Source organism: Acanthochromis polyacanthus, chromosome 15 (genome assembly GCF_021347895.1).
Source record: "Acanthochromis polyacanthus isolate Apoly-LR-REF ecotype Palm Island chromosome 15, KAUST_Apoly_ChrSc, whole genome shotgun sequence".
Lineage (NCBI taxonomy): Eukaryota > Metazoa > Chordata > Actinopteri > Pomacentridae > Acanthochromis > Acanthochromis polyacanthus.
In genome coordinates, this window is record NC_067127.1 from 3658056 (window position 1) to 3681819 (window position 23764).

A 23764-nucleotide genomic window follows, 5' to 3' on the forward strand; every position below is an offset into this window, starting at 1 on the left:
GCATATATACACATACATGTTAAGATCCGAACAATGTTTCTGTGTTTAGGAATTAATTAATTCAAACATTGATAAAAAAAATAAACAAATATGACAATGGTACAATGGTGCAATTAATTTAACAAGTTATTATAGCAGCTTCAGCTTCAGAAACAGCTTAAACACATGGTATCTGTTTTGTCCACATTTGCACATCACGTCTCCATCTGCAGGTAGCTGCTGTTGTTACTGTTGTCGCCTACAGGGGACGCGCTGAGCTGCTGGCGCTGCGGCTCTGCCATTGGGTGACTCCGCCGGAGGAGGAGACCCCGCGGCAGTTAGCGCTTGATTGACGTCGAAGAAGAAAAAGAACACAAGATCGGATTACAAGATGGCGGTCTGTGGACGTTAAGCACGGAGGCCGTTGGAGTTGTTGTGTTCTCTGTGAATTCTACTGTTTGATATCAGGCCTCCTGTTGAGTTGGTTCACGTCGTAAGCGTAATATGCGCATGAAATAGTAACAATTACATTTTACCGATAGTGTGAACTTCACTTAGACGCGCATGTTTTGTAACATGCAGGTGGAAACAAAGTTAACAGGTCGAGGAAAACACTAGACGGGGTGAGCTGATAGCTTGTTAGCAGCCAGCTAGCCTGCTAGCTCCGACTCGGTTAACCATGTCGGACACTCGGCGGCGAGTGAAAGTGTATACGCTGAATGAAGACCGGCAGTGGGACGATCGGGGCACCGGGCACGTTTCGTCTACATTTGTTGAACGACTGAAGGGAATATCATTATTAGTTCGGGCCGAATCGGACGGTAAGTTCTCCGTTAGCGTAGCCGCGGTAGCGCTTCGTTAGCTAACGTTAGCATGCTAACTCCTGGTTGTTCGGACACAACGTTACAATTGTCCGCTATGTATATTTGGTGAATTTTGTTAGTCATTTTTGCTGCAGTGTACGGAGCCAATGGTTTCAGATTGTTGGAACAATGAACTTTAAGTTCGTTCCTCTTAAAAAGGCAATTTGATGAAAAGCAGGTGCTAGCATGCTCCTTAGTCTAACAGACGACGTGATCTCCGTAGCATGGGGGCCCTTCAAAGTCTGGTCCTAAACGTACAAACTTGTCAATCCCTTTATAATAAACCGCTACGTGTTTCATATATAGATGACAAATGAGTAGTAGTTTAACAGCCTAGCGGTAAATGTTCAGCCCTAATGTGAATTTTAACTTTCTATCTTGTTTTATTCGTCTTTTACACTATTTACCTTAGCTGGTTACTTTTAGGTAGATAAGTTGATCACAGCCTTAAGAAACTGACTAGAATGTGCTCATTCTCACCAGTTCAAAAGTTCACTAACCCTTCTGTCTTTCAGGATCACTACTATTGGAGTCAAAGATAAGCCCGAATACTGCATATCAGAAACAACAGGTATGCGTTACATCATCTGAAACTGGTTAAGCCACTAAACACTTATCCATGCATACCTGATTGATTAAATTATCAGCATCTCCAAAATTTGAGTGTGAAATGCCAAAGATGTTAACACTAGTCAGAGACTTGTTGCTGGACAGTTTCTACAATGATGCAGAGCAGACAGATATTCAGTGTCTGGTTTGATTGTAAACCTAAAAATAAGCAACAGATGGGTCACAGCATCAGTAATTACGAGTACAGCAGACTAGCATCTCATAATTTTAGCAGTCAATAATCGCTGGGATGTATGTTTCACTGTACATATGTAGACAAAACAGTCTTACAACATTTTCATGTAAAGTTAAAACATTTCATCCAATAACCAATTAACTGCCAGTTATCAAGTATATTTCTAGTTTTTTGATCATCACATTTTAGGACATCATCTTGGGCATTTTTTGAAATTTTCAGGCATTTCATAGATCAAACAACTAATCAGTAAATCGAGAAAGTAACGAATAGATTAATTGACAATGTAAGTATAAGAGTATTTGCAGCCCAATTTCAAAGGAGTTCTTACCAGGTTTATACATTTACAGACATTAGAGAGTTTGTATGTGTTCAGCTAGTATGTGAGAGTTCACCATTTTGAAACATGTTTTGTACTGTAACTGCTTAGTGCGTCCTGTGATTAAGTAGGCATCTGTTTGGGTAAAGTGTGATGTTTCTTTCTCTTTTGTCCAGGACACACTGATCGTCTGGTCAGAAGCAGATAACTATGACCTTGCCCTGAGTTTCCAGGAAAAGGCTGGCTGCGATGAGATCTGGGAGAAGATTTGCCAGGTAATGTCAAAGCAACAAACTGGACTGATGCCAGTTTGTTGGTGTTGAAATTTTATTGATACTAGCACAAAGGGCAAGAGTCAGAACAGTAATACTTCTGTTTTAATTCTTCATTTAGTAACTGCCAACATTTATTGCTCAGGTTCAAGGCAAGGACCCTGCTCTGGACATCACCCAGGACCCCATCGATGAGTCAGAGGAGGAGCGCTTTGAGGAGATTCAAGAGACAAGCCACCTGGTGGAGCTCCCTCCTTGTGAACTAAGCCGACTGGAGGAAATTGCAGACCTGGTTACCTCTGTGCTGTCTTCGCCCATCCGTAGGGAAAAACTTGCCCTGGCCCTGATGAGCGAGGGCTACATCAAGAAACTCCTGGGTCTCTTCAGAGTATGCGAGGACCTGGACAACAGGGAAGGCCTGCATCACCTCTACGAGATTGTCCGAGGTGTCTTGTTCCTTAATAAAGCGGCGCTCTTTGAGGTGATGTTCTCTGACGACTGTATCATGGATGTGGTGGGTTGCCTTGAATATGACCCGGCACTGGTTCAGCCTAAACGACACAGAGAATTCTTGACCAAGACAGCAAAGTTTAAGGAGGTGATCCCGATCACAGACTCTGAGCTGCGGCAGAAAATCCACCAGACGTACCGCGTTCAGTACATCCAGGACATCATCCTGCCCACACCGTCAGTCTTTGAGGAGAACTTCCTGTCCACACTCACCTCCTTCATCTTCTTCAACAAGGTGGAGATTGTCAGTATGTTGCAGGTAAGGATCCCAAGAACGACAATCAACAAACTAATGCTTTCTTCTGGACCAAATTCCATTGTCTTAAATCTTCAGTGTAGTGTTTAGAGCTTGTTTAATGAATTACCTTTTCAGTGGTTCATTGCTGTAGACTAACTCACATCTGATGACAAATGATTGACTGAATTTCCATCACTAAATGTACTGATTTTCGGTGTGAGGACCAAATGTTTAAATGTCAAATTAAAATTTTCAGATTGTAATGTATAAGGATTGTGATGATCTGCGTGTATAAAGAATATATGTGGATGCTCAGAATGTTTTTTTCCCCACAAGTAAAATATAATTGTCAAGTTTTGTAATGTGATGATTGACAGATGAAAAACAGTTTTGGAAGTCTGTGCTATTGTGATGCTTGTTAGTTGATTTTAATGGAACAATGTGAGGTGTGTGTTATGGGCAATAACTTGTACTACAAAGTAATTCTCATGATGCAAACATTATTTAAGAGTCCACCCATTTCACAGTTAAGTGTTTAGTATTTATTGGTTGTAGTTTTTGTATCTGTCTGTAAAAGTCGTACACTTCGTTGTGTTGTGAGAATAGTACTACTTTGATTCTTGTTGCAGCAAAACTTCAGTACTGACAGTCCAGGATTAGGTCTCCCGTTCTTCTTTTATTTCTATTTAAATCTTTTTTATTTATTTTTTATGAAGTTGATTTCTTAACCCTGTTCTGACTGTGCCACAGGAGGATGAGAAGTTTCTTACGGAGGTCTTTGCACAGCTCACAGATGAAGCCACAGAGGACAGTAAAAGGAGAGAGCTCGTAAGTCAAACACTTCTCAAATCTCTGAGACACATTTTCTGTTAATGTCCTTGTGGATAAATGTAGAAACTTAAAGCTTGAATGGATTTGTAAAGTTGACTTTGTTGTGAGAGTAAAAGGTGCTCAGTAATCATGATGCTATAGTGAATGGTTCTGTTGTATGTGATGTCATCCTTTCTGCATAAGTTCAGTGTTTCTGTGACGATTCTTATCTGAATCACCTTTTGTTTGTTGGCTTGTCGTCAGGGCTGAACGACTAATCAGTTTTAAAATCTGAATTGCAATTTTAAACTATAAACATCAGAAATTAGTTGTATTTGAGGATGTAACATATGCCATCAGTCTGACCCAGTGTTTTAGATGTTGTCCTTGTTTTTACAAATGTGTGCCATCCTCGTGTGACAGTCATGCTTTTGATGGTTTCACATGGTAATGCTCTGTCACATGTTTTAAACCTCTTGCACAATAAATTTGAGAACACTTCATTGAACATAATTTAAAATAATAGGAAGTAATTCATTTTTTGGGTCCATGTAATTGTATTTTTGTTAACTTAAGAACTTCTCACAACCTAGAATGGAAAAAAACAACTCTGCAATATCACATGATCGTGTTTTTTGTCTTCAACATTTTTGCTTTATTGTGCCACATGCTTGACAACCATTACATCTGCAGTTTTTCCTCTCTGCTCTTCAGGTGAACTTTGTCAAGGAATTCTGTGCTTTTTCACAAACGTTGCAGCCACAAAACAGGGACGCCTTCTTCAAAACTCTGGCAAATCTAGGCATTTTACCTGCTCTTGAAATAGTCATGGTATGTTCCCTTCATTACCTGAATGTGGTTGTCAACAAAAAGCGTTTTGGGTGTAATATACTCCTGTAACTGGAGACACATGTTTGTAGAATTATCTCCATGTCCATGCCATAAACTCCTCTTTATCTTCTGTTCAGGGAATGGATGACCTGCAGGTGAGGGCAGCGGCTACCGACATCTTCTCTTACCTGGTGGAATTCAGCCCCTCCATGGTCAGAGAGTTTGTCATGCAGGAGCCACAGCAGACAGACGATGTAAGCGTCTCAACATTTCTTTCAACTTGCTCTTTTGAGATGCCACACTGTAGTTTGTCAGCTCAGGATTTGTCAGATTCGTCATATACAAAAAGTTTTTTTTTCTGCATTTTGTTAGAAAAATAATTTAACAGTTTTTAAATTCTAAGCTGTTCTCAAGTTGTATGAATCAAGAATCTTTATTGTCGTCGTGTTTCAACGCAGCAAAATTAAAATATATGAAATGTAGTGTGTTGTGTTCATCTTCCTGCTGTTTGTGCATCTTAGTGGTGAATCCGTGTTAACCACAGCTCTTGACCCCAACATGCTTTTAGAGCAGTCTCTGCCTGAGCACTTAGTATTTGAGTTTAACGCTAAATATCAAATTAGCTTGGTTATCCTGCAAGGTTGTGAGGAGTTTGCTTTATTCCTGATTCAGTGGTGGATGTTGTCAAATACATTGTGGTTGGACTAGAGACCCACAACTGGCAGAGAATCAATAGCTGTGGTTTCAGAATGCATTTCTATTGAACATTTTGGAATATAGCATGAGAAAGTTAATAGGAATTTTGAAATAAAACATCTCACATTTCCAAGTTTTTATTCTCGCTTGAGGTAGTTTTTTACTTCTGAAGTCGAGGTTATTCTCTAGGTTTATGGAAGCAAACCTGCACTTCTCATGCCTTTTGTTTGTTTTTTTTCCTCATTTCAAAAGTTTCCTTCAGATTTGCTTGACAGTTATAAGGAAACACAGCTAGTATGTTGAAGAAATTCTGTATGGTAATCCAGAAAGAGGCCCCTATATTAAACTAAGCTATATTAACTGACATTTCTGAACAGTCTTTATATCTAAAGCAGTATTTAAATTGTGTGGTTTTAAATTTGCCATGATGTGACACCATCATCTTACTGTTAGGCCTCACTTAACTGTTCACCCAAAGGCTGGTTCAAGTTATTTTAGGACCCAAACATGCTTAGCTTGTTGTTTGCTACAGACCCATTGTGATGGTGTTTCCTGCTCAGTCGTAAGTGCCATTAGCTATGACAAAACAGCTTGCCGATGTTTTTCCACCCATTGAAACGTGGTGGATTCTAACATGTACAAGTGAGGCACACAGACAAATGTTGGAGGATATTATTATCACTGTCTACGCTTTCCATCACAGAGAGACCGTTTGCTGAGGTTTGTCTGCTTCATCTTTTATGCACAAAGTTCAGTCAGTTTAGATCAACATAGATTTTATACCAACAGGTTTTGTGGTTTCTTACTGTGTTAAGCAAAGTTTTTGTTATATTTCTTTTCATGTGAAAATGCTTTTGCATTGTGTTGACTCTCCTGTGTGTGTTTGTGTGTTGCAGGATGTTCTGCTGATAAATGTGGTGATCAAGCAGATGATTTGTGACTCTGACCCAGAGTTAGGAGGAGCTGTCCAGCTGATGGGTCTGCTCAGGACACTCATAGACCCCGAGAACATGCTGGCTTCCACCAACGTAAGCGAAACCATCTACGTTTGTGCCTGTTGCCGAAAGACAGAAATGCATTTTTTTTTCAATCCGTGATTCGTTGAACAGCATAAAGCGACTCTGCTTCTTGATTTGAAGCAGCGCAGTTTGACAAAATCGTACAGCTCCCTTGTCCTCATGTGTGTTGCTACTGCTCAATTAAACACTGACTTTATATGTGGGGACTATGAAGACAGGACCAGCTTGTCTCTTTGGCTGATGCTTGAACTTTGCTTGTACATAGATATTCCCAGTTGACTTTGTCTTCACACAAATAGAGCAGAACTAGTTTTCGTGGGTGTAACGCTCAAAACAAGAGTAGGCCATAAATCTCTTGTCAGTAAAATGAAGCTTTTGCTGCACACTAACTATTATGTTATGAACTCTACTTTCTAAATCGAGCCAAGTTCAGCGTCAGCTTTACTCTGGTGTTAAAATGAGCGATGAGAGGAAAGTTACATCTTCAGTGCTTCCCAGTCAAACTTGGCGTGTTGCTGTTAACTTCGAGTGGTGTAAATATATATGTTCTGGATTCATTTTCCTGCCTACATTATGGCATTTCCCTGACAAACATTAAGGAGCTGTTGAAGTGCAAACTCATGTTGTCCAGTGTTGAACATGAACAGCACTCATCACAGTTTCTTTTCATGTTTTCTTTTAGAAAACCGAGAAAACAGAATTTCTGAGTTTCTTCTACAAGTACTGCATGCACGTCCTAACTGCTCCTCTGCTGGCCAACACCGCACATGACAAGAGCTCTAAAGGTGAGCAGGAGAAGTTGATCCAGAGGATTTCAGAATGTACAATGAGTGGAGAGTGTTACTCATTTTCCTTTGTCGTGGCCTTTCAGATCTGCAGGAGGGATCCACAAAGATTAACCCAGTCTGTCCAGGTGAGTGCCGGTTAATTCATCAGCCATTAATTATCAGACATTTGCTCATATCAGAGTTTACTAGGAGTTGTTGTGCTTGTAGCAGACAGTAAAATTACGTTTACATTTAGTTTTTGTTATATTTGTTTCCATAATTGATTTGCATCTCTTTAAATTGGCTAAAATGATGTAGTAGCTACAATTTTCTGTGTCAGATAAAGAACACTTTGAGAGTTGTATTTATAACAGATGTAGTTAGGTGTAAAGAAATGACTGCAAGATATAATTACGTATTCCATTATTACATGATTGTGTTTGTTTGAATAACAAAGAATTGTGTGGCTTGTATTTGAGGTTAAAAGACGGGACTATAAAATGTAGACCTTAAATGTGAATTTTGGACGTGTTGCACTTAATGATTGCCCTTGTTTTTGATCTCTTTACTGTTCTGACTGTTTTTTTTTAAATGATGTCATAAATGTTTTCTTTTAATAATCGTCATCCTCTGTTCTTAATGTCTTTGTAAAGCACTTTGAATCGCCTCGTTGTTGAAATGTGCTATATAAATAAATTTGCCTTGCCTTGCCTAATGTTTGCAGTGTCCTGATGTGTGATGTTCTTGTTTGTTTTTCGTGTGTAGACAACTTCCAGACGGCTCAGTTGCTGGCACTGATCCTGGAGCTTCTAACATTTTGTGTGGAGCACCACACCTATCACATCAAGACCTACATCATGAACAAAGACCTGCTCAGGAGAGTGCTGGTGCTCATGAACTCAAAGCACACCTTTCTTGCTCTTTGTAAGTTACCAAATCTGCAAAGGGTTCAGTCACACACCACTGTGTTTTCTCCTTCCTTATCAAAGTGTTCTGTCAGTAGTTGTACTGCTTTCTGACTGAACGTTAACTAAGTATGCAGGGATTTTTAACTACACCTGAGCATTGGATTTGCTACGCATTCGTCATGTGGTGTCATTTTTACATAGCCGTGTGTTTTTGTCCAAGGTGCCCTGCGTTTCATGCGCAGGATCATTGGTCTGAAAGATGAGTACTACAACCGCTACATCATCAAAGGGAACCTGTTTGAGCCCGTCATTAACGCCCTGCTGGACAACGGCACCCGATACAACCTCCTAAACTCAGCCATCATAGAGCTCTTTGAGTTCATAAAAGTGGTATGTAAACAAGCAGGACTCTGCCTTAATGGAAAGGTTCCATTCGTGTTTGCACAAAGCGAGTCATTTGTGATTTCTCATCCTGTCTTCTCTTTCCAGGAGGACATCAAATCTCTCATAGCTCACATTGTGGATAACTTTTATAAAGCACTTGAATCCATCGAGTATGTCCAGACTTTCAAGGGCCTGAAGGGTCGATATGAGCAGGAAAAAGACCGGCAGAGTCAGAGACTGAACAGGTCAGTGGCCTTATTGAACACATTGGTTAAATACATCTAGAGGACTTTATTATGCTTTGTTAAAATATCCCCAGCTCCCACTACATGGAAGGAAACGGTAATATTTCTGTAGATGGTTGTATTTATTCAAGCAATTTTTCCCTCCTGTAGATATCGCAGAGATGCGCGGTCGTTGGACGAGGATGAAGAGTTGTGGTTCAATGACGACGATGACGATGATGACGGGGAGGCGGTGGAGAAGAGGATGGAGGACGACTTCTCAGATAGCTACGGAAAATACATGGAAGCCAAAAAAGGTGAGCTGCAGTGGTATCATCGCATCGATCTTCATGGAGATTTTTCCAAGATTCCAACATGATCAGAGTGTCCGTTCCTGTAGGAGCTGCCAATGGAGCTAATGGTGCCAACAACAACGGGAAAGCTGCTGCGATCCCACCTGCCTCACCGGCCGTCACTCCAAACAACAGTTCAACTTCGTCCGTCAAAACCGTGGCTCTTCCTGCCACACCAGTAGTGAAGGTAATGTTGACAAAACGTGGTGTGAAAAGGAGATCTGAGTCCAAGATTACTGAGTTTATCATCATCGCCTCTGTCAAACTGTTAGAGGCTGTGCAGTGTTGTTTAAGGATTGAGAACCTTTTGTCAAATGGCAAAAACAGGAACTTGTGTATCTACAATTATCTCAACACTGCAGTCAGAAGTTGCACATGCCTCATATGCAGCAACACAAATGCCCTGTTATTGACAATCATGTTATTTATTATGTCAGTGATCAGTACGAGCAAATGTGAGTGAAGCTATCCCATTACATGTTTGAGTCTAAGCTGATGAAGAAGAATACATGCCGTCATTCCCCCCCCCCCCCCCCCCCCCCCCCCCCCCACACACACACAAGTGATGACGATAGACAGACGCCACCTATCAGCGGTTTAATTTTACTTGTGTTTTGGTCTTGATCTTTATGTCGTTTCTCTCGTTTCTCTCAGACTGCTCTGGTTGGTCTGGTGGACTACCCCGACGATGAGGACGAAGAGGAGGAAGATGAGGAGGAAGAGCAGTCTCCAAGGAAGCGGCCCCGTTTGAGCTCATAAGGCCTGATTGTCCTCTGTTTGGTCGTGGTGGACGGACACGAGTCCCTCCCATCCCCCCTCCTCTGGTCGTCTCATTGGTCCTTGGCCTGCCTGTGCCACCTGTCGGTCTCACTGAAGAGACGGACAGAGACGAGCTCCACATCACTCAGTCCCTCTTGATCGCTGCTCCTCTCTTCTCCCTCAGCGGAAGGAGACGGAGAGCTTCTCTTTTTAGAAAGAAAGGCAGATCAATCCCTTCCTTCAGCCTGTTGTTTTAATCTCTCCCTTCTACCTCTCTTCCTCCTGAGGAGAACCTCACCGATCCTTTGCAAACTCTTCCCTGCTCTCCTCGTTCTTACTTCTGCCTGACCTCCTCTCTCCTCCTCATCCTCCATCCTGCACACCAACCAGAGGCTGCGGTGGAAGTCCCAGTGCCAAGGCGGTTCTCAGCTCTGCCGCGTCGCAACGGTAGCAAGGAAGCCGCGGTACTTCAGCGGCCCAGAACCAACCTCACAAGTTCTCATTCGACCTGTCCCTTCTATCCACCTCTAACCCCGAACCAATGAGCTCCAGAGACAGAGGAAGCCAGAACACAACCAGCCAGTGTACGAACTGTTCAGCAGGCCAGTCAGGCTAGCAGGACTAGCCGTCATAGTTATAGAAAGCTTGACTGGCTGAAGCCGTGTGTGTGTGTGTGTGTGTGCGCGCATGCCGCCCTGCCACAGAACTACTTACTTTTGTCGGGGATAGAGGGATCTTGGCAGCATAGAAAAAGTAAAAACAAAAATGTTTGAGAGACAAGGGAGCTGACGAATCAAAGCAGAATGAAAACTCAGCAGTAATGATGCTTAGATCCAGAGGAGCAGGACTCAGAACCTTCAAAAGCCATGGCGTCCGTTTGGTCAAGGCACACGCAACACAACGTCTCACGCACAGGACTGCGCTAGTCAGGAATCCTGTATTTCATGACTTTGTTAAAAAGTACTGTACAGATGTTTCTTTTTTCCCCCCTTTCTTTTTAATCATTTGCCCCTGATGTGATTTTGAAAGGGGAGAGAGACGCCTACCTGCCCGTGTATTGTTTTTTTGTTGTTGCACAGAAAGGTGGGGTCACTGTTCACCCTTTCAGTCCGGCTCATTTGATTCAATGTAAAATGCAGAGAAGTCGCAAATGCTGGTTTTAAAAATAACACATTAAAACTGCAGTAAAGTCATTTTTTGCAGCCAGTGTTTTGAGGATGTCTGGAGTTTTGTATTTTAGTTGATTTAAGATTTTAGTGGCCTCATCATCATCGTCGTCGTCATCGCAGCCCTGTTGTTTTCACTGGGTGGTAAACCTGAGCTGTTGGTGTGTTTAGAGTAGGATTAGGGCACAATGTGGGAGGTTTCTGGTCTCGACACCCTCCTCTCAGTCAGATCTCAGGTTCAGAGGTTAATTTGCATCAGAAACAAGAAGCTGCCCACCTTGTCTGTGCACGGTAGCACCGTTAGCGGAGTGGTGACGGGTTTTAAGGAGCTGAGGTGCCCAGTTTGGAGGTCCAAGGTGTTCAGCAGCAGATCGACATGTTATGGCTTATTTCAAGTTCTCTTTGGTCTATCCATAAGTTGAAGGAAAACTTTTCTTTTTTTTTAGTTTTTAATTGAATGAATGGATGATCTGTTATTAGTTACGATGAAGATGATTTAACCCCGCCGTTGATGCAGTGCAGGTTTTGAATCAAAACACGACGCCAGAAGGCAGCGGGACGTTCCAGTGTCGGGTTGTATCTTCTGTCCTGGTCTCACCACAAGCACACTGAGAGGCAAATGAAGGGAATCAAAAACTTGCTTAAAAAAATGCTAGATGAGACTTTAATCTATCAGGGTAGGAGCACAAGTTAAAAAAGTTTCTTGTTGCCAATGTGCTTTTCAGGAGCTGAGCCGTACCTGAGCAGTGAATTTGTCTTTCCTCCTGTCTGTTAGCATCACCATCAATATGACTGTTTCTGCTCTCCCTTGATGAATTTGTACCAAGTGCATTTACTACCACTATCCATTCTTAACATTTGTATGAATTTATTTGATAAGTTTTGAAATTAAATGTGACCCTGACATTGAACTTGTGAATCTAGCTTTGTCTTAACGACTGACAATTGGAGCTACAAAACACCTGAAAACTATTCTTCTGAATGGCTGTATTTGATCCAATTTCAAAGCTCATTTTATACCTAAGGTTAATAAGACGTTTATAAAGGAGGTAATTTATGATAAAAAGCATCACAGCAGCTTCTTTAAATCTAGAGACTGAGACCTAAAACCACCGACTGACCTCAGAGCAGCTTTCCATTCAATAAGTCTGGAGTCCAGGTTGTTTCCTATAAAATGTGGTTTATTAAACAGCATACTTGATAACAGTATTACATCGAAACTGGTGCATCGTGACTACTTAAAAGTGAAGACTCCAGATTGGTTTGAAGACAAATACTGCACTCTTCATTCTCTTGGCCCCTTTATGAACACATGATGCTCGTCTTGACGACTTCCACAGCACTTTTAAAACTAGCATTAGCTGCTGCGGCGTAAACAATGCACCCGCTTCCCTTTGGAAATGCTAACAACTGTGGAAAATAAGATTGTGCACTTGTCCAGTTAATATTACCTTTGCCTCTTAGTCACCATTACAGCTTAACTCACTGAGTGTGACCTCATCACACAGCCTGTTTAGGACATTTTTGACTGTTTTCTACAGAGAAACGAACATGTAACTGTGCCCAAAATCACTCCTCTCCTCCATATGCAATAGTCACTGTAATAAGTAAAATAAGACATCAGATGAAGTGTTGCATAATTGGAATTTTCACATTTAGTCAAGGGGAAGCATCGTAGTGTGACATTAGGGCAACAAACTACTACTACCATTAACAATAAATCTGCAGACTGTTACTTTTTGGCTATAAAATGAAAGAAAACTGAAAGGTGCTAGTTGTATGGCTTATTAGAATTCAACAACAGTGCAAAATTTAAGGGCTGCACAGTGGAATAGTGGTTAGCAAACACGTATTACAGCAAGAAGATCCCGGGGTGGTCCTGGGATCTTTCTGCATGGAGTTTGCATGTTCTCCCTGTGCATGCGTGGGTTTTCTCCGGGTACTCCGGCTTCCTCCCACAGTCCAAAAACATGCTGAGGTTAATTGATTATTCTAAATTGCCTGTAGATGTGAATGTGATTGTTTGTCTGTATATGTAGCGCTGTGACAGACTGGTGTCCCCTGCCTTCGCCCGAGTCAGCTGGGATAGACTCCAGCACCCCCCATGACCCTAGTGAGGATAAAGTGGTGTATAGAGAATGGATGGATGGATGCAAGATTTAAATACATAAAGGACTTTGACAGGCATTTTTTGCTCGAAAAATAAAAACGATTGCGAATTAAGTGTTTGTTGAAGGCATTAAACTGCCCATAAATTTGGCAGGTAAAATTTTCTGGCCTCCAAAGTGTCAAAGTAAAGTCATGCACTTAAAAAAAGAGTGATTTTGGCCACAGCCCAGGCGCGTCTCAGAACAAAAAGTCAAAAAGCTCAAGTCTACGAGCATTGGCAGCGTGTTTTCTGACTGGCCTGTGTGCTTTTCAGCTGTGCGTGACGTTTTCTGAACTCTCAGTCCCATACAATGCGACTATCCTAACAGATCTTCAAATACTTGAGTTGGTCTGTTACGAGTAGAGACTGGCATACGAAAAAAATAAAATAAAAAGATGCACCTTTTTGCTCTTTAGATAGCAATCAAAAGAAACTCTAAAGAAGGAAGATCTCATCATTTTTCTTTGGAAAAACAAAACCCCTGATCTGTACAGTGAATTATGGGGCAGCGTAAAGGAAGCCTCGTGTTTGTTTACCAGAGTAAAACAGATACGGTGGATAGGAACGAAAATATTGCATTCGGAGGGGAAGTTACTTCTTGATCACTTCCTCTTTGAGCTTGTCAGCCAGGTGTTTTCTCTTCTGGAGCTTCTTCCGCTCCTCAGCTGATATCTCCTGTGCAAAGAGAGCAGAACGGGCGGTGGGGTTAATCACCAGCGTGATGTGTTGAGGGGGTGAAAAAAAGCAGCAGGAAAGCACGACCGAGCACGCGCCACAAAGCAGCTAGAATTAGGAACACGGCTACACTACACCTGTATGCTCAAGGTTTTCAAACATCTATAAAACCATCGAAACAGGATTCTAGGATGAATTTTTATTATTTTTGTTTAACTTTCAGCATCTTTGGGATACAAATGTCTTTTCAGCGGTTGCGGTTTCAATCCACAGAGAAGCTGAGACCTGATTCTCCAAAGATTTCCAGTTATTTTGTGAGACAGTATTACAGAAAGAGGAGGGAGTACTACACAGCAAAACCAGATAGGCACACAGGTCGTGACTGAATTCACGTGTTCACATCAGGCAGGAGCAGCCGATGGATCACCTTCTTGTTGGAGGAGTTAGCGGGGTGTTGTGCTGGAGGAGGAGCAGCAGGAGGAGCTGGGGAGCAGGCCCCGTTCCTCCGAGGCTGCCCCGCTACCTCCTGACAGGCCGAACCGCATCACATACAGGCAGCAGGAAATGAAGAATAAGAAGCGAATGAATGAGTGAAGAGAAAGAAAAATGTGGGATGAAGAAAAGCAAGCGAAATGAGAACTTCATAACAAATTGCGGGTGTTGCATCGGACTGTTAGGAACTGGATTACTGGGAGATGAAAATGATGTCCAGCTTGTGAGGGAGGAGGAGGAGGCTGGATTTACCGGGGTGCTGGAGGGTGCTGGTGTGGGGCTGCTGGGTGTCTCCTCTGGTTTGCTCGGCTGCTTGGTTTTCTGCTGCTCTTTCCTCAGCGCGTGGAGTTTGTCTCGCTGCTGCCGGAGGTACGCTGCCCTCTGCTGGAGCTGCTCCTGCTGGGACGCCGACAACTCCTGGAGGAGAGGAGAGGAGATCAGGAGGAGGCAAATACATGTACAATTCACACTATTTGATTCAGACCTAATTTAAAAATGCTAAAAAATATAGGTATTGGAGGGATATACTTGTTTATACGACCAAATTAAAAGACACACAAAAAAACTAATGTTAAGTTAAATCCTAATAGTGACATTTGACATGTTATAGGCATGATTATCACAAAGTACAAAAGAATACATCTAAATTGGGTTTTCCAAACTATCCAAATAACTAACAGCCTCATTTATTTCTTTAGCTAATTTAGCTAATACTGAACATTCTGTCCATGTATGCTAATTATCAAAGTGCATCTTTACATCTTTAATAGATGTGAAACTGTAGAATAAAAGGCAGAAAGGTGTTCTGTGATCTTGTCAGGAAAGTGTCTTTTGCTCCTACGATGTTTTTGGACCAATACAGGTGCTGAAAACACCTTCCGAAAATCAAATCACAAACCGGAAGTGCTGTCACTTGTGTGTGGTTATCACTGACTGCTTCACCTTTGGAACAGACTGGAGAAAATGTCCAATCAGAGAACCAGTAGTCACCCCCGGGCTAATGAGCTTAAATCTTTATTTCATTTGAACAAATCAGCATTTATATTTCATAATAGGTTATTCTGTGATATTCTGGAGATTTAGAGAAGGTTTAGAGAAATATGATCTGTTGATATTTGATATAAACTAAAATTACGAACTTATTGTCTTATAAAGGACAGATACAGTGTGGACAGGTACACTCAGGAACATTACCGTTAGCTTTAGAGACTGGGAGGTTTATTGATGCTCCAGAGAAGGACAGACTTTGTTTGCTGTGCAACTTAGGAGAAGATGAGAATGAGGTTCATTTGATGTTTTACTGTCCTGTATATGAAGATATCAGGGAGGTACTTTTCAGTAAGATGTCTTCTGTTTATGCTGATGTCTTTTGGATGGATGACCATGAAAAACTAGAGCTATGTTTGAGAAGGGGAACATTTTCCATGACTGAATTTCTCTGCCAGGCCTGAGATAGAAGGCTACATATTTAGTTTGAGAACTGAGCAGCAGAATAATGTGTGTTGTGGATGTATTGCTGGAGTGTTGGGGGCTCGGTATGACATCATATCGCTTACTGGATCAGTGTGCAGTTAAGACTTGTGCTGGCAGTGATGCAGGAATGTTACTAGATCTGAACTACTCTCAGATTCACGCTGCTTTGGATAGAAATGGCTGCTAAATGAAAGTGTAGAAACTGTAGTAAGATTTCTGGTGCATCTCTAACAGATATGTGACCAAGGTGCTCATTCAGACATGCAGTGCAGTTATCAACAGATTATTGGAGAGAAGCGCTGATCTGAAGGAGGCCAATTCCAAAAAACATGAACAAATGTGAGATAACCATATTAAAAAAGTTCCTTCACTTGAATTTAGTTATGAAGGAAATCCTCGAGGAAATGAAGAGAAATCTTGTTTATCCCTAAAAAGAATAATAAACGTTTAACTAGGGAACCTATTAGGCTTCCTCTAATAATAATGTCGTGTATGGAGCAGGCTCACAGACTCACAGTAAATGGTTTAGAGAAGCCGGCCTCCCTGTGTGCCTCCTCCAGACACGTCTCAGCTGAAGTCTGGCTGCTGCTGCTCTGATCCTTGATGTGACTGTTGCTGATGAGCTCACGGGACTTCACTGGAGCTCTCACTGCTGGAAGGACTCTGGACTCCACACCGTTACTGCCACAATCTGAACAAACACAATCAAATCACTGTGACAGCTTGTAGCTTTCTCATGTTGGTTATGTGTTTAAAAAAATGATGCCATGCCCTCTTATTAGTACTACTCTTAGAGGTTACTTACAGGACATTAGGAACATTTAATGTAGACTTCATACAGCAGTAAGGATTACACCCACAGTGGATATGTTGCCTGTGACTCACATTTTTCCTTCAGCAGTTAGTAAGGTTTTGAAAACCATCATTCAGATTCTTCCCAAGATTAAAATAAAGCCAATAAAACAGCAAAGTGTGATGGCAAGTTTTAATAGGACAAAAAGAAAAGGAATGCAGTGCTACCTTGTGTGGGTTTAGAGGAGGAGCTGCTCTTAGCTGCACTTTTCACCTGTCCATCTCCTGCAGCAGTCATCTTGCTCTCTTTTTGTCTGACAGGGCTGCTGTTGACCTGGAGGAGTATCCACAGGCATTAATACATGCTGTAGATATGATACAAACACTGCACAAGTTCAGACCGATGCTGGTAATTCACCAGGCTGTCAATAATTCTACATGTGCATTTGAAGACAAAACCGCTAATAAAGGGAAACCGCTGGAAAGGCAAATGCCAAAGCAAATCAGCATCCTACTTTACAGGCTTCAAAACTACAAATCTATGTGACTCAACTACTGTTCAGGAAACTTAAAAAAGCTTACTAAGGGCCCTCCTCAGCATGCACTGATACCCAGGTTGTATTTATCAGGCTGATATTAGTGAATCAAACGGTGCACGTTGGAAAAAACCTCTGATTCTTACCTGTTACAAAGACCAGGACTACCACGATGAAATTTTGGTTTCACAGTGACATTAACAACCAACAGTTGTACATTTGCCAACCATTTACATACTGTGTGATCTGGGTCAGTATATAATTTCAGGACTTTTTGTACCAGAGTTGACAAGTGTCATAGTTGACATTTTTGCTGTTTTCAGACTTAAAACCAACATGGCCGCCTATAACCAAACACCACATGGCATTTTAGAGAAAGATTCTTCTAAATATTATATATACAATTGAGTAAAATTGAAATTGAAAGTTAATTCTCAAGATATTGTAGTAAACATGTTGGCTCCTTTATATTAAATAAGTCAGAAAGCCTTGGAGTCTGGCCAGTCTTTTCTTCAGGAGGAAATGACATCATGAGGAGCAGGTCATGTGATCTGGAATTAACACACTTCCTGGAGAGGTGTGCAATTTGTTATGTTTTACAATGAACACAAAAACATTAGTTTTTCCTTAACTTTTAATAAAAATGTGTGCAAAATAAATCCGATAGACTTCAAAAGTCCCTCAATTATATATTGACCCTTCTATTACAGCTACAGCTGAAAGGGTATTAATGCATCCTTTGACTGGACAGAAAACACTGACTAAAAGGGTTTAGTTACCATGGTAAATTCAGTGGTAGTGTTTCCGTTTATTAGTGGGGTGTGGTGGCCGTTACTGCTGCTGTCACCACCTTTCACCTCAGCTTTGGCCTTAGCATGGAATAAACAGCACATTGGAGAAAGTGTCATGACAGAAGGGAAATATGGAGCTTGAAGAGAGAAGAGGTGTTGGCAGTAAGAGTTTGTGGCATGAAGCAGAACGTGTAGAGGTAAAAAGAGTAAAAGATAACAGGCAACACTGAGGACTGAAGAAACATCATCATCATCATTTTTCACATCAGATGTTTCTGGTTGGTGGTGGCTTGCACAACAAGTCTCCTGGGGTTTATATGGCGTTCTACAGGTCTTTTTTGGCTCCTGATGCCTCACCTTGGCAGCGTTGCTCTGTTGGCTGGGAGCAGAAGTGGTATTTTGGGCTGCATCACTCTCTGCCACTGGCTTATCAGAGCAGCTGCTGGACGTGGAGCCAACTTCTTCCTCTAACAGCATCCGCCTGGACATTTCCTCATCATACTCCTCTTTGGACTTTCTGAGGACAGCAGGAGAGTTAAACAACATTAGATGCTTCCATGTCGTTCCTGAAACGCCTGAACTGGTCTTACTGTGCAGCGTTTAGCCGCCCAGTTAGTAAGTTTAGTGGTTCACGTGTGATAAGAACCTCTGTAATCCAGAGGTAAGTTGGTACTAACGGCCAATCAGCTTTTGGCTGACGGCACAAATAAACCAGTAGAAATTAGAACAAGGCAGCTACGTCACGGGATTCCATGTGGCCTGACTTGCTCACAGGCATCACCGGGAACTACGCACGGATCCTTTGATTTGATCTATTTCACACCTTAAATTGCCTCAGTGGAGACACATGCAAAGCATTTACTAGAGGATTTATGGAGCTGCATAGGCAGACAGAGATGTTGTTATTGGGACTGTGTTTTGTCAGAGACTCTTTGAGGATTTTTATAGCAGGACTGACTGAGATATTAATAGCACATTGATGCCTTTAACTGCATCAAGCCTGACATTTTTACTGAACTGTTTGGCAGTGAGAGAAAAGCATTTCCATCAACTGTGCTATTTATTTAGCATTATCTATTTCACTTTATAATTTGAATATTTAATCTAAGGATCTCTTTCTTTGGTGTATTATGTTTTTAACACATACTATCACGTAAACTACTGGATTTAAGTCATGTTAATGCACAATGAAAGTTAACTTGCAGAACTGAAACTTGCTTGAGATCAGCATCACAGCAAACATTTAGTTGCCTTAATATTCTCAATATAAACTATCGCTGCGTGGCAAAGCAGTTGCTTCAGTGAAAACAGTTCCTTCATGGTGCATTCAGGTGCTTGTAGAGACGCCAGCCGCAGAAAATGAAATTAACAGATAATGCCACAGAATCTATCAAGGGAAGACAATCTGTTGATTTAAACGTGTTTGTGTGTGGGAGGCTCTGAAATAAGTTGATTTTCAGATCATATTTAAATGAGCTGAAAGCAGAGGTGGTCTGGAGGAGAGCAGAAGTAGTGCTATACAGTCAAGGAAAGACAAAGGAGATAAAAACCCTATTTTTCTCAGTTGCTGGTTGAGTGTCAATCCCTCCAACCGAAATTAGCTGGACGCTAAGGAGCTTAGCCGCGGTCCCATTAGACTCAGTGTGTTCTACTTGGCTGGGCTGTCACTAGCAAAATCCCATTAGAGAGCAGGGATAGGAGGTGGGACACACCTGAGCACATACGGGCAACGGTGCATCGAGAAAATGTGGAAATTTGAGAGCAGTATAAAACAGAAGAAAAACAATGACTGAATTAATGAATTAGTTAAAAAAAACATCACAATTAAATGCACATACACTGACTGGAAGATGTTATAAGGAACATTTTCCCATGTCACGTTAATGTAATTGTGATATTCAGCCAAAATACATGATGCAAAACAAAAATCTATTATACTTTGGAGGAATACAGTGTAAAAAGAGTTAAGTCACATAAGGATTAGATGTTATTTGACCCATAACTGCGGCTCAGACTGTCACAATTTGTGGATTATCAATTATTTTTCTACCTGTCTAGGTGATAGCACCTCTAAAACAAATGAAATCCATGTTTCTACTTATTGCTCTCATGCTGTGAAACTTCTAGCCACTGCAAACTATTTAAAGCCATCCTTTAAAAATCCTAAAATTGATGACTTCTTATATTTGTGTGTATGCATAAGAGAGAGAAAGATGGTGAGAGAACTAAACAGAGAGGAAGGAAGGAAGGAAGGAAGAGAGTAGAAGTAACTCACTTGAGAACCTCCTGCAGGATCTTCATCTCTTGCTGCTGCAGCTCTGACATTACGTCCACGCCATCAGTCAGACATTCTGGTAGGGCGCCTTCACACACATACACAGAGGAATTTTACTCAGAGCGTTCACTCTGTGTGCTTAGACATATGAACAGAAATGTGTTAATCCAGCCTACCGTTCCGTTCTTTCATGACCCTGAGAGCTTGAAGCTGCAGCTCCATGTTCTTCTGGACCATCAGCGAGCGAAACATCTGGAAGTCATCTGTAGCAAGGACTGGCTGGAACACCGTCTGAACAAGAATAAAAACCACCAACAACCATATAATAATGGGATGACTGCATTACATGAGTTTTTTTAAGAGACATCGTCTGTGACTGTAGAAGAAGGGTGCAAACGTGAAATAACTTCCTTGTAAAGTGCCCTAAATTTATTTGACTATTTACAAAAAATAACGCACTTTACTTATCTTTGATGCCAGTCATCACTGAGTACCTTTACATACAGATTACATACGTGCATGATTTTGTGCCGTGTTGATGCACGTCTGTCTCCTCAATTCACAGTAGAACAACAGAGATGTCCACATATTTTAAAATCCTTGTCAGTCGTTTGGCAACAAGTTTGAAAGAATCCAGACAAGTTCTCCATCACAGAACTTTATCTGTGGTGTTGTATTTTACCAACAGTGGTCTGAGCTTCCGTGCCCCTGCTGCCCCCCTTTGGATTAGGACAGGATGTTCCAACATGGCAGCCACCCAAGCCCCTAAAAAATGAAGCCACGTTTGCAAATACAGTGTTACTTAAGCCTAATCTTTGACCTTAACTTCCGCCGTCTTACCAAAGGTCCCATCCAGGCTAAAGCTTGCCAAGTCTTCCTGACCAACATTTGCAGGGCTACTAGTGTCGCACTCTACATTCTTTTCCCTCCTCACAGTTTAACTTCTTCCTTTGCTTCTGATGCTCAAATCAAGATTAAATTCTGTTTCTTTGATTAAATTAATCACAGAGATGGTGCAGTCAGCTACACTACAGCACGATCGCTCATGTTTGTCCACGGTTCTCAGTTATCTACAGCTGCAAATCAAGTGATTTATTCATGCAGATCATTTTCCTTGTTGAAAAATTTGGCATTTTGATGTCATCATTATCAGTATACTTACTTTTTTGCAGCAACTGGTCTTTTACCCGTTACCGAAATAACCATGACAGACAAGGATGTCACTTACTACACAAACCAAATAAATGGTTCTATTTCTGCACTACACATGCAGACTTTGCTGGTGCTGCATTGCAGTATAGCAAAAAAAAAAAAAAAAACATTTCAAACTTGATGTATGATGGGTAATGAGGTGTGTTTTAAAAATGAGTATCTAGACTACTACGTGCAGAACTCAACATTCATTAACAGTACAGCTGATAAAAGATGTAATCTTAAATATGCTTTCAACTAAAGAAATAAATTAAAGGAATTCATTCATTATTATTTAACTTTTTTAAATATTTGTCTTGCATCTCTTTTCCATTGGCAAGATAAATTAAGGTAATTGACAAAGTTTCTGTTATCTGGGAATCCACTTATCCACGGCAAAAATGTGACAGCAGCAGCTTCTTAATATTTTTTTTGTCCAACGTTTCTGCATAGATAAATACAAGTCCAAACCTCTCCGATAACAAACGAGCAATAAGCATGCTGTTCATTTTGTTTTAGGAGCACTTGACCCTCTCTACTGATCTTAGGGGTAAATAATGAGATCCAAGTCTTCTAAGGATTGCGTTGTAATCCAGATCTTTGGCCCTGCCAATCTGCCACAGCCATGTTGATCAGTGCCAGTGAAAATCTATAAATGACAATGAGTAGCAAATCTTTTAACAAATGAGATTTTTTTAACTGACCAAATAGAAAGATTCTAGTGGTGAGCATGAACACATTACAGATTGATGCAACATTATTCAGCTATGTAAAATTATCAGGAGAGTGAATATGTGGCAAGTCCTTTAGGATTTTTTAAAGAAAGCACTGAAAGACAAACGCCACCAAAACCACCGTACATATTCTGATACAATAATTACTGCAAAATAAACATACTGTGCTGAAAGACCACGATGGACTGCAACATTTGACTGAAATATTTTACAGTTATGTGCAGTTATGAAAACAGAAAGAAAAGCTTCTGATTTTGATTGAAACTGACGTGTTTTGACAATTGCATTGCTGTGATTGAGGTGTGAACATTGCTTAATGTAACATACAATCAGAAGATTTTTTTAGTAACATCTAAAATAGGAGAGATTTAAGTTAAAGTTGTAAATAAGAATCAGAATAATTTAAACAATCCCCCACAGTGAAATTGATTTCTAGCAGTTGCTCAAATTGATTCACTTTCTTGCTTGTCAGCCAAACACTTTTGCCTTGAAGGAGGAATCCCAGAAGAGACATGCTTGGCAACAGGTAAAAAGCAGTATAATGGGGCTTACGTAAGGAAATCCCATTCTCCAGGGATAGCTAACTGGCACGCTGGCCGTATTGTGCAAACAGGGAGCTTAAAGTACCTGCAGGGTTTTGGACCTGGCAAAAGGAGAGGTGCACGCATCCAAAAACTGCTGCTCATTGATGCCAACCTCCTGCATGTAATTCTCCAGGAGCTTCTCCACCTACAAGAGCAAAGCAGCTTACAGCAGTCCAGTCTGACAGGTCAGCAATATAAAACTGCAAATGAGTAATGTAGTCATGAGCCAATGCATGACAACATTACACTCTGGGTGAGTGTACAGCTTTGGGTTAGCATGTCTTATCCATGTGCACTCACCAGCTTCTTGTACTGCTGATGGATTTCTGTGTATGACAACTTATTTTCATCTTCATCATCGAAAACTGAAAAAATAACGACAAAAAAAGAGTAATTCTGGATTTTAATTATGTGTAGAGGCGATGTTTGGCAAACATATTCGAAGGCATCTTTATTTATCAGGCTGTATACGCTGTCTACGTGTTAAAGTGCACACAAAAAGTTAATAAACACAAACTGTTTGGCTGCTAAGTTTAGCTAGTTTGTTGATGTCTCTTTAACTATGGGATGACTAGCTCTTTCTGATTTCACCTCTGTTCTTTGTCTATGAAAAGGGAGCCACGTTCAATTAATAGCTTGACTTTAAGACACATAATATTTGGAAACTATCAGACATAAACACAGATAGCTTCGTCAACAACAGCTACCAGTTAGCGCTAGCTTAGCCACCGAGCTAACGGTGCACAGCTCCAAAGAGGCTTCGTTTTCTCACATGCACAAGACTCAGAGCTTTTTTTTTCTGTACCTGTGCATTTGTTTTCCATGAAGTCAGTGACAGGAATGACCCACTCGGGACTCCCCAGGTATCCCACTATGCTCTCCACCACCCACTCGCTGTCATCCTCAGCCATGTTGGCCGCCGCAGGGTAACGTTAGCAACGGTACGGCGGTGTTGTTCAGGTCGGCGCGTCCAGCTCCGCTACAGCTCGAACACAGGCGGACCGGACAGGTGGGAAAAGACATCTGGTTCACCGTCCTTCAAAGAATAGTCCCCATGAGTCCCTCCGGCGGCTTGATCTGTCTCCTCTCCAGACGGGACGGGAGCGTCTCCGAGCAGAAATGCGCAGTCATGAATTTGAGAGTCGAAAAGTGGTGACGCCTAATCGGTT

The 23764-nt window shown here is 41.4% G+C and overlaps 2 protein-coding genes across 2 annotated transcripts; one reads left to right on the top strand and one right to left on the bottom strand.

The window, feature by feature from the left end:
• The first annotated feature begins 274 nt into the window (after window positions 1-274).
• Window positions 275-11814, top strand: LOC110952262 (serine/threonine-protein phosphatase 4 regulatory subunit 3). The gene is made up of 16 exons (XM_022195749.2): window positions 275-800; window positions 1358-1413; window positions 2143-2241; window positions 2384-3007; window positions 3737-3814; window positions 4511-4627; window positions 4765-4881; window positions 6220-6351; window positions 7025-7127; window positions 7214-7255; window positions 7875-8033; window positions 8238-8407; window positions 8507-8646; window positions 8797-8942; window positions 9026-9165; window positions 9633-11814. The coding sequence occupies exons 1-16, from the start codon at window positions 659-661 to the stop codon at window positions 9735-9737; spliced, it is 2370 nt and encodes a 789-aa protein (XP_022051441.1). The 5' UTR covers window positions 275-658; the 3' UTR covers window positions 9738-11814.
• Window positions 11815-12063: 249 nt separating this feature from the next.
• cfap36 (cilia and flagella associated protein 36) lies at window positions 12064-23764 on the bottom strand. Its single transcript, XM_022195750.2, has 10 exons — window positions 23401-23764; window positions 22896-22960; window positions 22639-22740; window positions 20263-20377; window positions 20087-20174; window positions 18169-18328; window positions 16713-16818; window positions 16208-16383; window positions 14472-14636; window positions 12064-13727 (listed from the first exon to the last, which is right to left on the bottom strand). The coding sequence occupies exons 1-10, from the start codon at window positions 23504-23506 to the stop codon at window positions 13644-13646; spliced, it is 1167 nt and encodes a 388-aa protein (XP_022051442.2). The 5' UTR covers window positions 23507-23764; the 3' UTR covers window positions 12064-13643.

Excerpts from the sequence above, each read along its gene's own strand:
- LOC110952262 (XM_022195749.2), top strand. The coding sequence starts at position 659 with ATGTCGGACACTCGGCGGCGAGTGAAAGTGTATACGCTGAATGAAGAC. Across the intron at positions 6,352-7,024 it reads ACATGCTGGCTTCCACCAAC|AAAACCGAGAAAACAGAATT; the intron begins GTAAGCGAAACC and ends GTTTTCTTTTAG. Across the intron at positions 7,256-7,874 it reads GATTAACCCAGTCTGTCCAG|ACAACTTCCAGACGGCTCAG; the intron begins GTGAGTGCCGGT and ends TTTCGTGTGTAG.
- cfap36 (XM_022195750.2), bottom strand. The coding sequence starts at position 23,506 with ATGGCTGAGGATGACAGCGAGTGGGTGGTGGAGAGCATAGTGGGATAC. Across the intron at positions 22,961-23,400 it reads CATGGAAAACAAATGCACAG|TTTTCGATGATGAAGATGAA; the intron begins GTACAGAAAAAA and ends TTATTTTTTCAG. Across the intron at positions 16,819-18,168 it reads AACAGAGCAACGCTGCCAAG|GTCAACAGCAGCCCTGTCAG; the intron begins GTGAGGCATCAG and ends ATACTCCTCCAG.